This window comes from Rhizopus delemar, genomic scaffold, assembly GCF_000149305.1.
Source record: "Rhizopus delemar RA 99-880 supercont3.5 genomic scaffold, whole genome shotgun sequence".
Lineage (NCBI taxonomy): Eukaryota > Fungi > Mucoromycota > Mucoromycetes > Mucorales > Rhizopodaceae > Rhizopus > Rhizopus delemar.
The window spans coordinates 56,403-69,690 of NW_027137831.1; the positions used below are offsets into that span (position 1 = coordinate 56,403).

General features: G+C 35.1%; 6 protein-coding genes across 6 annotated transcripts; 3 read left to right on the plus strand and 3 right to left on the minus strand.

Moving 5' to 3' along the window:
- Nucleotides 1–921: 921 nt before the first annotated feature.
- On the minus strand, nt 922–2,429 carry RO3G_06755 (uncharacterized protein; the record flags this gene model as incomplete). Its single annotated transcript, XM_067661345.1, has 2 exons — nt 922–2,115; nt 2,172–2,429. 2 exons carry the CDS (start codon nt 2,427–2,429, stop codon nt 922–924), a joined length of 1,452 nt encoding a protein of 483 aa, XP_067517446.1.
- A 751-nt stretch (nt 2,430–3,180) lies between these two features.
- On the plus strand, nt 3,181–4,103 carry RO3G_06756 (uncharacterized protein; the record flags this gene model as incomplete). The annotated part of the gene is made up of 2 exons (XM_067661346.1): nt 3,181–3,354; nt 3,417–4,103. The coding sequence occupies 2 exons, from the start codon at nt 3,181–3,183 to the stop codon at nt 4,101–4,103; spliced, it is 861 nt and encodes a 286-aa protein (XP_067517447.1).
- A 998-nt stretch (nt 4,104–5,101) lies between these two features.
- On the plus strand, nt 5,102–5,471 carry RO3G_06757 (uncharacterized protein; the record flags this gene model as incomplete). Its single annotated transcript, XM_067661347.1, has 2 exons — nt 5,102–5,133; nt 5,195–5,471. 2 exons carry the CDS (start codon nt 5,102–5,104, stop codon nt 5,469–5,471), a joined length of 309 nt encoding a protein of 102 aa, XP_067517448.1.
- A 2,232-nt stretch (nt 5,472–7,703) lies between these two features.
- Nucleotides 7,704–8,073, minus strand: RO3G_06758 (uncharacterized protein; the record flags this gene model as incomplete). The annotated part of the gene is made up of 2 exons (XM_067661348.1): nt 7,704–7,820; nt 7,972–8,073. 2 exons carry the CDS (start codon nt 8,071–8,073, stop codon nt 7,704–7,706), a joined length of 219 nt encoding a protein of 72 aa, XP_067517449.1.
- A 986-nt stretch (nt 8,074–9,059) lies between these two features.
- Nucleotides 9,060–11,407, plus strand: RO3G_06759 (uncharacterized protein; the record flags this gene model as incomplete). Its single annotated transcript, XM_067661349.1, has 2 exons — nt 9,060–9,306; nt 9,351–11,407. 2 exons carry the CDS (start codon nt 9,060–9,062, stop codon nt 11,405–11,407), a joined length of 2,304 nt encoding a protein of 767 aa, XP_067517450.1.
- A 659-nt stretch (nt 11,408–12,066) lies between these two features.
- RO3G_06760 (uncharacterized protein) lies at nt 12,067–13,184 on the minus strand (the record flags this gene model as incomplete). The annotated part of the gene is made up of 2 exons (XM_067661350.1): nt 12,067–12,674; nt 12,722–13,184. The coding sequence occupies 2 exons, from the start codon at nt 13,182–13,184 to the stop codon at nt 12,067–12,069; spliced, it is 1,071 nt and encodes a 356-aa protein (XP_067517451.1).
- Between the last annotated feature and the right edge of the window lie 104 nt (nt 13,185–13,288).

Sequence of the window (13,288 nt, forward strand, 5' to 3'; positions counted from 1 at the left end):
TAAAAAGAAAAAAGGTGAAAAGTAAAACAAAAAACCAGATTCTATTTATTTATGCTTCAGAAAAGAAGTATATCGTTTCCCCACATTTCCCCAGGTTTTTCATTCAAAACAACGTTGAGTATGGGAAACTATAAATTAATTTTAGTTTCAATGCAAGAATTAAGAGGGATGTTTTGTTGAATGTTCTTTGAGTAAGTAATACAAAAAAAAAGTTCAATCATAGGCTTAAGAAGCCTATGATTGAACTTCATGATTTTTTAAAAAAAATACTTTATATAATTTTAAAGCATTCACAAGCAGTAGTTCATACGGATCATTCAATCTAAGAAGTCGTCCTCAAGCAAATGATTAAAGCTTTGGAAACATCGGACTTGTGTTACGTTAGACATGTATTTCCTAAAAATCGAAGATTTTCACATCAATTTTTGAAAGGGAAGCATAAAATAATCTTGCAAAAATTAGCTTTATAAAGATCTGAAGTGTTAAACGAAATACAATGACATTAATAATACTACTCTGGTTAATATAAGCGCTCTTTTTAATGAGACAATGTACAACAATAGCGTGTTATGTATTTATGCAGTTTTATGGTTATTCAAAGTATTAAATCACAGTAGTTTTATTTAATGAGTTGTATTAATGATTGATATCACGTAAGGAGCTGCATCCAACGTATTGATTTGTGCTGAAGAATGCAGGATACAGCATAGTCTAAGGTCTAGCTGCAAGTATAAGGGTTAACGGTTAAAAATTATACTTGTCACGCATTTCAAAAGCATCAAATAATACACAGGGCGAAAAATGATTATGATAAGTTTTATTAGGATTGGATGATTCATAGCAGGTTCTTTTTAATTATAAGCTTACTTTAAGCAGTGAGTATGTATTTACAAGAGAAAAAAAAGGGGGAGCCCTGTCTTTTTACTCCCATGGCTTATGCACTGAATTAGCCCAAGCGCCTTCTTCTTCTTTTGCATCATCAGTACCCCATGTTTCCCAACGTGTATTGCCCCAATCAGCACCTGGATTATTTTCGCCCCAAGAAACTTCCTGTCTATGACTTCCTGTCTTTTCATCCAGAGTCGCCCAATTAGTGACAGGTATCCACTGTTCATTATCATGTTTATGTGAATTCCATCCCACTTGTTTCTGTTTCTTCTTCGTTTTATTAAGCAACATCTGAAATGAAGATTGACTGGGGTCAGTCGGCTTTTCAACACTTTTGATCGATTGAATACAATCGTGTCTTTTTTGGGATGAAGTATTGTATTCTATATCATTAGTTGCATGTGCTAGGTTATCCATAAGAAAAATGTCTACATCATTATGGCTGTTGCTACTGTGAATATAGGGATTTCTTTGACTGGGTTGCATAGGAGATGCTCGGTATTGTTGCTGTTTCTGCTGACAATTTGTAGTTGTTTGTGATCTATCGATCTCTTCTGTCCATTTTCTTTCTGTATGTTCACCAAATGGAGACTTAACAATAGACGAATAATGTTCCCCTTTCACAGAGCCTCGCAAGAATTGCCTCAATAATTCATAATCGGGTTCTTCAGTAAACTTGAGATTTCGAGCATATTCCATGTATTCTAAAATGCCTTGAGGTAAACCTGCACAAAGATCACACAAAAAGGTATCTTGCTTTATTTGTTTCATTCTATCCCAACCGGCACGAGAGTTGCGAGCTTGAATGCCCGTCCACGGCAAGGTGCCAAGTATCAAATCCAATAATAAATAGCCAATACTTTCTATATCATCACGGGGTGAATGTGGTTTATCACGGTGAATATTCAACGATGCATATCGAGCAGTACCAGCTTTGTTTTTGTGACGTTTCTTTGTATCTGGATAGGGCTTGCCTGTATCAGGATTTTCCCACCATGTTGTTAAACCAAAGTCAACTAGATATAATTTTGGATGAGGCGTATTCCATGTTTGGAATACTTCATCACAAGTTGGGTAACGGTATTGGATAACTGACGTATCATGACTATCAGATAATTCAATCATCTCTGGTTCCGGTAAAATGCAATGAAAGGGAAGTAAAAAGTTGTCTGGTTTGATGTCTCTGTAGACAAGTCCTTTTTTGTGAATGTGTTCCATGATGGAAACCTGATTTCGTTTTCATTTAATATACAAAAAATCATGTTCATTTAATGTTTTCTTACTATTTGACACCCAAAATCAACAACCACATTAATTGGAAACTTCATGGTTACTTCTCTCAACTGATTTAAGTTTGGCCCAAGTAAATCAATAACAATGCAGTCAAATCCATCATGTTGTCCGTACCAGTGACATTGTGGAATACCAGCTATAACAAAATTCCTCAGGTGAGAAGTAGAGTATTGTATAAAAAAAATCTTACGACAGCCTGCAAGGACATTATATATATCATTTTCGTGTTTGATTTGAGGACGTCTCATTTTTAGTGGTTCTCTTTTAATTGCATATTTCCTTCCAGTATCAATATTCTCAGCTAAAGAAGAAAAGAGCATACTAAGGCTGACAGTTTACATATACATGCTCCTTCCTATACCTTCAAATACCTCACCAAATGAACCTACTCCGATTCTTTCAAGTACGATCCACTGGTTAGCAATGATGACATCTTGGCTTTCACTGCTTAAATCTGTGCGAATACTGTCAAATGAGGTACGCTCTGTGATTAAAGTGTTTGTGTCTACAAGAGGTTTCGGCTCGATGAAATATGAAACAGATTTCTTTTTCTGGTTAAATGGTCGTCTAATATGGTATAGACTACTAGACATTAAATAACAGAGAAAAAAGGGGGGAAAAGATTTTATGTGAAATGCTGTAAATTCATTAACTTTTTTACCTAAGAAACAGTGTGCTTTTTATGGCGCTTGTGTTGTTTTGCAATTTTTTTTTATTTGTCGGGGTTTGCATTTTGTGTTTGCATGGTTAAGGGAAAAAAGGGCTCGAAGAAAAAAAAAAAGGAGAACGAAGGTTGGGGCTTCATCTATCGGTTTGAGGTACTATTTTTCTTCATATGAAATAGAGTTTGATAACAAGAAAGTGGCTTTCACCCTTTTTTAAATAGAACAGAACATCCCTTTAATTATCTCCTCACTTTATGTATAAATTCCTTTATTTCTCTCTCTTTTATATTCTATTACTTTTTCTTTTTATTATTAATTATATCAGCTACTTATAATGCTTCATATTCAAGAATCTTTTGCTCATAACTCGAGCTTACTCATGTCACCACCGATCACTGTTGTTGTACAACCCCAACCCAGTACATCATCTAGAACAAACAAGGTTGCTGAACAATTGAACTATAAACTTGATGTAACCCAAAAAGAAATTGCTTCTATTCGAAACCAAGTAAGATCCCTAAAAAAAAGGTTTTGTTATCGTTCAGCGATTTAAAATATTGCTTCTTATAGTTGGAAACAATTCGTCAAACCAAAGCACAAAACGAGAAGGATACACAATACTACACTAGTTCTAATAAAATACTCCGGACCCGGATTAAGGAAATTATGCAGGCACTTGAGTCCAAACAAAAATCACTGGATGAAACAAAGCGAGCCTCGAGTGAGCTTGAGTTAAAAGTAAAACAACTGAAGGATGAAGCCTTAGCTTCTCGACGTCAACTCGAAGATTTGAGAAGAAGAGAACAAGTATTGGAGCATGATCGTGATGTCGCAGTCAAGGAAAGAAACCAACTAAAGCACAAACATAATCTCTTGGGAGACTCTATTGAACAACTCCGTGACCGATGCGAAAGAGAAATGACGTTACTTCAAAAGGATCACTCGCTGCTGGTTGAACAAGCAAAATACATTAAAGAAAGAAATGATTTAATGATGGAGTTGGTTTATATAAAGTTAAAACAACGTCGCCAACAGACAGACAATATTGCATTAATGAAAAGGCAATTAAGGGCAAATACAGATACTTTTGTTGATTATGTAAAATCACTTTTGGACACACTAAAGGCAGATATTGAACGCTCTGCAGCTCAGACAAAAGATTGTGCTAGTGCTTCCGTACAGTGTAGTGGCGAGGTCAATGGTTTACTCACGAGGATGAGGACAATCGCAGCTGAAATCACCGCTTCTGAAATATAAAAAAATACATTTTACTCCTATAACTAATTCCTTATATTCTCCCCTCTCTTTTTTTTTTCCCTCCTCAATTATTAAAAAAAAAAAGGAGAAAAAGAGGGTCAAGATAATACACTCTTTAATAATAAATAATGTCTGGGTAAACATTTTTGAATTTTTTAATAGTTCCAAAAAAAAAGATGGGCAAGAAAGTCAGATCGAATCTGAGCATATTTGTACTACAAAAATGGATACTGCTTTAAATCAAAAACAATGTCTATTTTTTCATTTCTTTCTGTCCCTTTTCTTTTGTATTTAAACTCTTCACCATCAGAATAAAAAAAAATGGATAATAGTGCTGGCTCGGACTTGTCATGGTGGAATGTAGTTGAAGCATCTGTGTTTGTTTTTATGGCAGGTATTAAACAACACATAAAATTGTCTCAAATATTTTTTTGGTTTAATTCAATTTAAGCTTTTATTAGTTTAATACTTGGAATAAAGCTCGAATTACCATTACTTATATCCGGAGTGAGATGTGTTGTTCAGTTATCACTGATGGTATTTTAAAAAAGAAAGAATTTTACACAAAAAAAAAAGCAAGGGACTGACGGAGATTGTGTAGGGTTTTGTATTAGATGATGTGCTAAAAACCGAACACATGAGTGTCATTGTTACTATGTCTAGTGAGTTAGAGTAAATTAGTTGTTTTATTAGATTAAATGATTAAAGAGTAGTTAGTTGTATTGGTTTTATTAGGGTCTTATGAGATTGTTTTCAACAGGACAAAAAAGTCGTTTAAAAGAATGGTAACAAAAAAAAAAAAAAAAAAAAAGACACTTTATCAGATTGAATAACATATAAAACAGTTTCCTATTATGTTTTTCATTTTATTTAGTAGTAATATGTTGGTTACATACCTGGGTACTGCAGTTATATTACAAGTCAATCCTTTCTGGGACCCATCAACATTTGTGCCTGTGATAGGTATGTTATTAGGTAATTCCATGACAAGTGTTGCAATGGCTACAGAACGATGCTTGGATCAATTCAAGTAAGTAAAAGAATGATTTACATGGATTTAATGTTCACTAAAAATGCGTTTGCCCACATAGAGTTCATGCACCTGTGCTTGAAACGAGATTAGCCTATGGAGCTAGTAGATATGAGGCATCTTTACCGCTGGCGGTAGAAGCTATCAGGATCGCTCTGCTTCCCGTAATAACACAGCTTAGTGTGATGGGTATGATCAATATTCCAGGAATGATGACAGGTCAGATTATGGCCGGTACACCTATGATGCAGGCTGTTATATATCAACAGTGTATCATGTTTATGATTGCTGCAAGTAGTGTTTTAGGAGTAATCATGGCTGTCACAGTAAAGATATAAAATAAACAAAGAGATTCATAGACTGATTCGTACATACAATTATTAGGCTTGCATGTCGGTGCTTATAGATGAAGATCAAGTAATGCGGCATGATAGAATTTACGATCACAAACCGTTCAGCTCGACCTTTAGACAATTCAAAGACAAATTGTTACTCATCAGGCTTTACTGTCGCAAACTTAGATCAAATAAGACAGTGAATGATTTTGTAGCATAAATACTCTCTTATCGATGTATCTATATAATATATGACTGTCAAAGCAAATTTTTACATTTTAACATTCTTGGTGCAACCTCTCAAAAAAAAAGGGACGTATGCATATTTGTTTCTTTCCTTTCAGCTTTATACAAATCAGGTACTTTTTCACAGATAATCTGTAATTCTAAACAAAAATGATCATGTTTTTGATGCTGTTACTCAAATTATAGGCTTTTCACAAGATAAAAAGCTTGTTGATTAAAGCAAGTAGAGTTTTACATTTTGCATTAAAAAGGCATTCTGAAAAAAGTCTTTATCACTTACATAGGAAAGGTTACTTTAGTAGTTTCTGTAAATTATCTGATATAACATCATGAACTATGAGTAGGGTCTATCTTTACATTTGTTACAAATTAACTATCATAAGGTGTTACAACCGATAAAGGATTACCCCAAGCATCATACCGTTTAATCAGAGTTGCACCAACACAGGTCTTCCTCGGAAATTATCTAAAGCAGTGCAAATTTGAGGGTTAGTATAAATACCAAATGACTGTTAATGTACAACTAAACAAAACTAGAGTGGAAGGGTATATAAAAAAGCACACTATACAGCATTTATTGTCTATGAATTTAAAATGCCTAGTAGGATTTCTTCATTTTTATAACCTTAAATTATATGCATGAGACTATTGCTCAAAATTATCATTTTAAGTATGTAGGGCATCATTTAAGTCAAAGGGAATGTCTTATTAATTGTGCCTGGTAACTAAATTATGCACACAAATGTGTGTTGACTGAGATTAAATATCAATACAATCAAATGGTCAAGTGTATTGAACTGTATTTTCCAAATATTTGAGAAACATTTATTATATGCTCACTTAATAGTAAAGCTTGATTCTAGGATATATGTGCCTAATGCACACAGCTTTCGAGTAGAAAACAAAGGATTAAACAAAGACTATAAAAATCTTTTTTTTTGGCAAGGTATACACCATTGTAAGCGTTAAGTAAGGTACAATCAGCTTTTTTATCCGCGAAATAAAAACTCGCTGTTCTCAAAAAAAAAAAAAAGATAAAAATACGCAAACTTAAAGTAAAAAAACCAATATAGGGCAATTACCATTTAGGAAATGATTAATAGCTTCAAACAGAAATAACAAAATTCATTTAGGTTATTTCTTTCTTTTTTGTTGTTTTAAATGATTATTTACTCTAATGTCAATTAAAACCTAGATTAAAGTTTTCAAACAGGAGCAAAAGATGAGCTATTAGCTTGTCTTTTATTACATGATTAAAAGCAATTTACCTGATTTTAAACCATTGCTAAATGAAAGTTGTAGCCTTTATTTTCAGTGAACGCCTTTCGGAAAAACCAAATCTGCTAGGCCATCTGAATTTAATGCTACACATATTGAGTTTGTGTTATATAAAGGAATGATATGTAGTAAGTGTAGTAATCTTCTTATCACGCAATTACATAATAGATTTTAGTACAAGAAACTATCTTTACGTTGATACAACTGTATTGATTTATTCTTGAAGAAAAGGTATGCACATAAAGTGGCTGCGAAAAAAAAAGAATATTATGTAAAACACTCAAGGACTGTCTATTTTAACGTGTATTTTATAATGAACGCAATATGAATGACCCTACTTATTAAGTTTCTCAAAATAGGAACATCTTTACATTTTTAGATATAAAAACTCTTCTAAACATCTCGATGATCGGCTTTGTCAGACAGCAAGCCATGGCTCCTTTTAAGCTTTGGGAAATGATTTATATACAAGTCTCTGTGAAAGTTTTCAAACAACTGAGAATGTGCAAACTATAGTGTTGCAATTGTTGATAGATAAATATGCTGTAACTTAATGACTTTGATTTAAATAAAAGCAACAACTTTTTTTATACAATTACCTCATAAAGCCTATATTACGAATGTGAGATAAAGATGGCAGAGGCTGAGAGGAAATGAAACTTTATTGGACATAATATCTTCCTTATGTAGATCATACTTAAAAGGAAGTGTCTATCTTTGATAAAGTGTGTGAACCAATCTTTCTGACCGAGAGTCGGGGAAAAATCTCATCATTGCAGCAGTAAATGACGATAAGGTCTTTAGGTTTCCGATGAGATACAATGCATCCTATTTGAATAAATCTGCTGTAATTTAATACTTTTTTTATGGATGAAAATTTTAATGTTTATTAAACTTCATCAAAGAGTATAAGGATTAAGAGCGATACAATTGTATGAAGCAGTGACTTATAAAAATACAAAAGATATTAGCAACTTACATCAGTTCGTCTGAAATGATTTACATAATTGTCTGAATTTAACTCTTCATTTGTCTGAAAGTAAATTTTTGTAGTCTGAATTTGAAGTGGGGACGGAGTCATGGTTCTTTCCCCTATTAATCACGGCATTACTAGCAAGGCTAATAATCCTCCTGGGGTAGCCGATTCTCGCCATAATCCCAACGACAAACCATTTGGATTCAAAACATGGACGCAAATAGTTAAAAACTAAAAACGAAGTGTCTTATTTCACAACTTGTCAGATATTAATAATGTAGCTAATCTGGAAAGTCAAACAGTTTTTCTTCAAGCTACCAGAAACAGAGCTGCATATGCTCTTTACCTGCATACAAAAACAAAACTTGTGGAAAGTAGCTTTCAAAAAATACTTGTCAAATCCTAAAGATCCTAATTGCAGCTCAATAGTCTAGGATTCATCTACGATTAGATTATCCAAGTATTATATCTTACACTATCATGACAAGTTTACAATCTATGATTTTTTTGCTACAGTCATTCGATTCATTTTGAAAGCCCACTGGCAACAATTCTTTGAACAGGCTCCTGTTGTGGATGAGATTGTCGTCAATCAAATTCAGAAGGAACTATTGAAACTATCTGCTTACAATTCTCTATGATAATATCTTTTGTATTTTTATAAGTCACTGCTTCATACACTTGTATCGCTCTTAATCCTTATACTCTTTGATGAAGTTTAATAAACATTAAAATTTTCATCCATAAAAAAAACTTTATCCTTTGTATCTTACAGAAGTCGCATACTCTTCTAAAATTGCAATTTTGTAAAACTAATATACTATATCTACTGAATTAGGCATAGACAATAATGATTAAAAACACCACACTATGATACAGCTCTCTCAATAACATACAGATTTTACTTTAGCATAGACCTCATACTGATCTATATTAAGCTAAAATTAACAAAAAAAAAAAAGAAATACTATACTTGTGATACATCTAGTAAGGATCCCATACATTTTAGTAATCTGAGTGAAAATTTATTCAAAATGAGTATAAATTTGTCAGCAAAAAGTTCTTCTCCTTTTCTTTATCATTTTTTCATCATGTCGGGATCGATACGTTTACCAAATGATGATAAAAATGGATACTTCAAAAAAGCACATAACTGGCTTAAAAACCGATGGAATAGCGAGCCTAATGAAAGATCACCTTTATTAAATGATCAACAAGAATCTAAAGGAAAAACAAAATTCAGAGTCATATTTTCGTCTATTTCTCTTTTGGTTGCCCTCATTATCCTAGGATTGACCATCAGGCATTGGTTCAAACATCATGACAAAGAAGTAGACGGTAAGGATACAAGCAAAACGCGAAATATACTAACAACTGAATAGATGGTACACCACCTCCAAACTGGAGTTTTTTGACACCAACCGAACAAGAATTTCTTGATTTACCCTCTAATACAAGTGTGCGTGAATATCTTAAGATATATACGTCCAAAGCACATCTAGCTGGCACGCCCAATGATCAAGAACAGGCCGAATGGACCCGTGATCAATTTGAGTCCTTTGGTTTAAACACAACGATCGATACCTACTGGCCACTGTTGAACTATCCTATTTCACACCGATTTGCCATCATCTCTGGACCAGAGTACTTACAATACGAAGCCAAATTACGCGAGGATCCAGTTGAAGAAGATGAAACCAGCAAAGACCCAGATGTGATACCCACTTTCCACGGTTATTCCAAAAATGGTACTGCAACTGGCCGCGTGGTCTATGCCAATTATGGCCGTGTAGAAGACTTCCAGTTCTTGAAAGATCATGGTATTGATTTAAACGGCACTATTGCCCTTGTTCGTTATGGAGGTTCATTCCGTGGTTTGAAGGTCAAAGCAGCTGAGGTTTTTGGATGTGCTGGTGTTTTGATTTATTCAGATCCTATTGACGATGGGCCACTTAATAAGGAAGAGTTTCCTAAATCTTACCCTGATGGTCCCTGGCGTTCTCAGAGTTCAGCCCAACGAGGCTCTGTTCAGTATCTATCCTTAATCGCTGGCGATCCACTGACACCTGGCTACCCTGCTTTAGAAAACGTGACACGTATTGACCCAGAAGATTCTCCCGGCTTAGCCAAGATTCCTTCCTTGCCTCTCTCTTGGGAGGATGCATTACCTATCTTAAAGGCCACCCAAGGACATGGTGTCCGCGCTGATAAAGACTGGGCTGGTGGGCTTGAAGGTGTAGATTATTTCTCTGGTCCCACTGAAGGTGAAGCTGTACTGGTAAATCATATCGAAAACAAAATCACGCCTATCTGGAATGTTGTTGCTCGTATCGAAGGAGCAGAAGAGCCAAAAAGAGCGATTGTGTTGGGTAACCATCGTGATGCTTGGGTCTATGGTGCTGTTGATCCCTCTTCCGGATCTGCTGCCATGTTGGAACTTGCTCGTGCTTTTGGTCAGCTCTTAAAGGGCGGATGGCGTCCACGCCGTACAATCATTTTAGCTTCCTGGGATGCTGAAGAATATGGCCTGGTAGGCTCTACCGAATGGGTTGAAGAGAATAAGGATTGGCTAAATGAGCAAGCTGCTGTCTATATCAATGTTGATACTGCTGTTAGTGGTCCCCACTTTGATACTAGCGCATCACCTTCTCTTAACCGTTTACTGTACGATATTGCCTCACTTGTAGAGGATCCTCGCACAGGTGGCTCTGTTTATGATGCGTGGAGCGCTGATTACAAGCTCTCTGGCAATCAACGACCACCAGTGGGTCAATTGGGGTCTGGATCTGACTTTGTTGCCTTTATGGATCATGTTGGCATCGCTAGTATCAACTTGGCCTTTAGTGGTAACTATGGTGTTTATCATAGCAACTATGACAGTTTCCATTGGATGGAAAAGTTTGGTGACCCTGATTTCCGATACCATCAAACAATGGTCAAGATTTGGGGACTTCTCGCCTTACGACTCTCCGAAAGTCTTATTTTACCTCTTCACCCAGCAGATTATGCTGCAGATCTGAGCAAGTATGTCGATAACTTAAGCACTTACACATCCTCTTTGAATTATTTGCCTGACGCCGTAGATAAGCTAGAACGCACCGCAACTCGATTCGAGCGTCGCTTAGAACGACTTGCTGGCCGTCTTGCCAAATACGATAATTTGGATGACGTTCCTGCTCACTTAATACAACGTCTGGAAAAGGCCAATAAGCGTCTGACCTACTTTGAAAGAGGGTTTATTGACCCTGAAGGTATTCCAGGTCGTACGTGGTTCAAGCATGTAGTATATGCACCTGGACTCTGGACTGGCTATTCTTCTCAAGTGTTTCCTGCCATTATGGATAGCGTCAATGCTAAAAATGATAAACTTGTGGCTCATACTGAGACAAGAGCAGCCAAAAGTATTGAAAAAGCTGCAGAGTATTTAAAAATGAAATAAATTATTATTTATTATTGTAAAAGTAAAGGTTATGATTTTTCACGAACGGTGGATGGCTCACCGTGTAATAATAAGTTATGTCCCTCATCTGTTAATTGAAGTTTAAAGAGCATTCGGTACTTGTTATTTTCAGGGTCCACCATAGATCCAAATATCAGCGCAAGTTCTGTCTTGTGTCCATTGTTTAAGCATTTCATTTGTGCGCCTAGTATGATTTGTTCAATGATACCCTATATAAAACGCTTTAGTCTTGTGTACGATATATATTATAAAAAGGAAAACATACGGTAAAAACATTACGGATTTCGATAAATGAAGAATGAAAAGCAATAACGAATGGGTATGAAAATGCAAAGAATTCAGGGCTCCCTTCCCATTCAATCAAAAACTTTTTAAATAGCCGATTGCCTTTACTATCTATATAAAATGCATATTCTACAGATATGAAATTAATAAGACATTATGTAAACAAAAGTAAAGCTTACCATCATAGCATACAAAATAATGGTTTCTAGGTGTTCTGAATATTGCAATACGCTTTATAGACTGTCGTAGATTTAGTGATGTAGGTTCTTTTTCTCTTTCAATGATAAATGAAAGACTTTTATCAGCTGGATTGAGCAATTCTACAATAATAGTCAAAAAAAAAGAGAATTGACTTAAGGTAACAGCTTACGTTGAGGTTGATCTGTTCTCATATCTATTAAAATAACACCTCTAGAAGTAGTAATCAACATCATGGTTGCTGATAATTCTACAGCATATGCCTCACAAGGAACATAACAGTCCTTAATCTTTTTTAAATTCGATTCGTTCATTGAATTTGATTGACGCAAAGCAAGTAATGTGTTCATCAAACTGCGTCTTTTCCCACCACTTGTACTGCTATTGTTGTTATGTTGATGTGCTGTTGTAACAATAATTTCTTTCTTGATTGGTTCATATGCAGATATAACAGAATGAAGAGTAGATATTTTAGGAATACAAACCATGGTTCTTTGTAAACATGTGCCCACATAAAAAAAAGGAACATGTGTTTGAATTAAGCGACCCAGAGGCTGAGATTCTGGCTTGTTATTAACAGCATCCAGCGGATATTCCCATAACATCCTGTCTGCTAAGACTAAAAGTGTCTGTGTACTCTCAATCGCTTGGATTTGGGCGACTCGGTCAAGTGAGAGTACTTTATGTGGTTTTGACTGTTTGTAATTATGATGACCCACATAAACACCATCATCTGCCGCCAGTAGATATTGTTGCCCACTGTCTATAAAGAATAAGCAAATTATGCAAATATCATAACGGTAACCTTACTGAATGTAATAAAATGATTAATCTTGTTTGATTCTTGAAATGCATGTTCTTTAAAGACTGGTACAGTCTTGAATATAGGTTTCTTTTTGTTCATATCTTCTTGATGAGCCTTGATCTTGTCAATCCATGTCTTCCTTACTGCAGCAGAAGAAGCAAAAAGAGTAAGCTGAATAGAATCTCTACCCAAATGTTGAAAAGAGATTGGATAACATGAATCCTCATTGCTACTATTTAAATAAGAGTTAAGGTCAGTGGACGCTCTGACATGAATACCAGCCCCGCCAGTGGATGCAACCATCATTGTATTGTTGGGATTATTGTTTGTCAAATAAGGTAATACGATCGAATTCGATCTTTTATTGCTATTGTGTATGGATGGGTCGTACTTTGGTATATAGGCATGTAAAAGTTCTATTGGGATGGGCTTCTTTTGCATCACATATTTTTCTACGCCATTTGACATTTTGAGCTTAGCAACGCATAAATAATGGTCAAATAAGATGATTTGATACTCAACAGAGTCGGCTTGAGCTGTCTTTTTTAATGTTCCTTGCTTAATAATTGAGC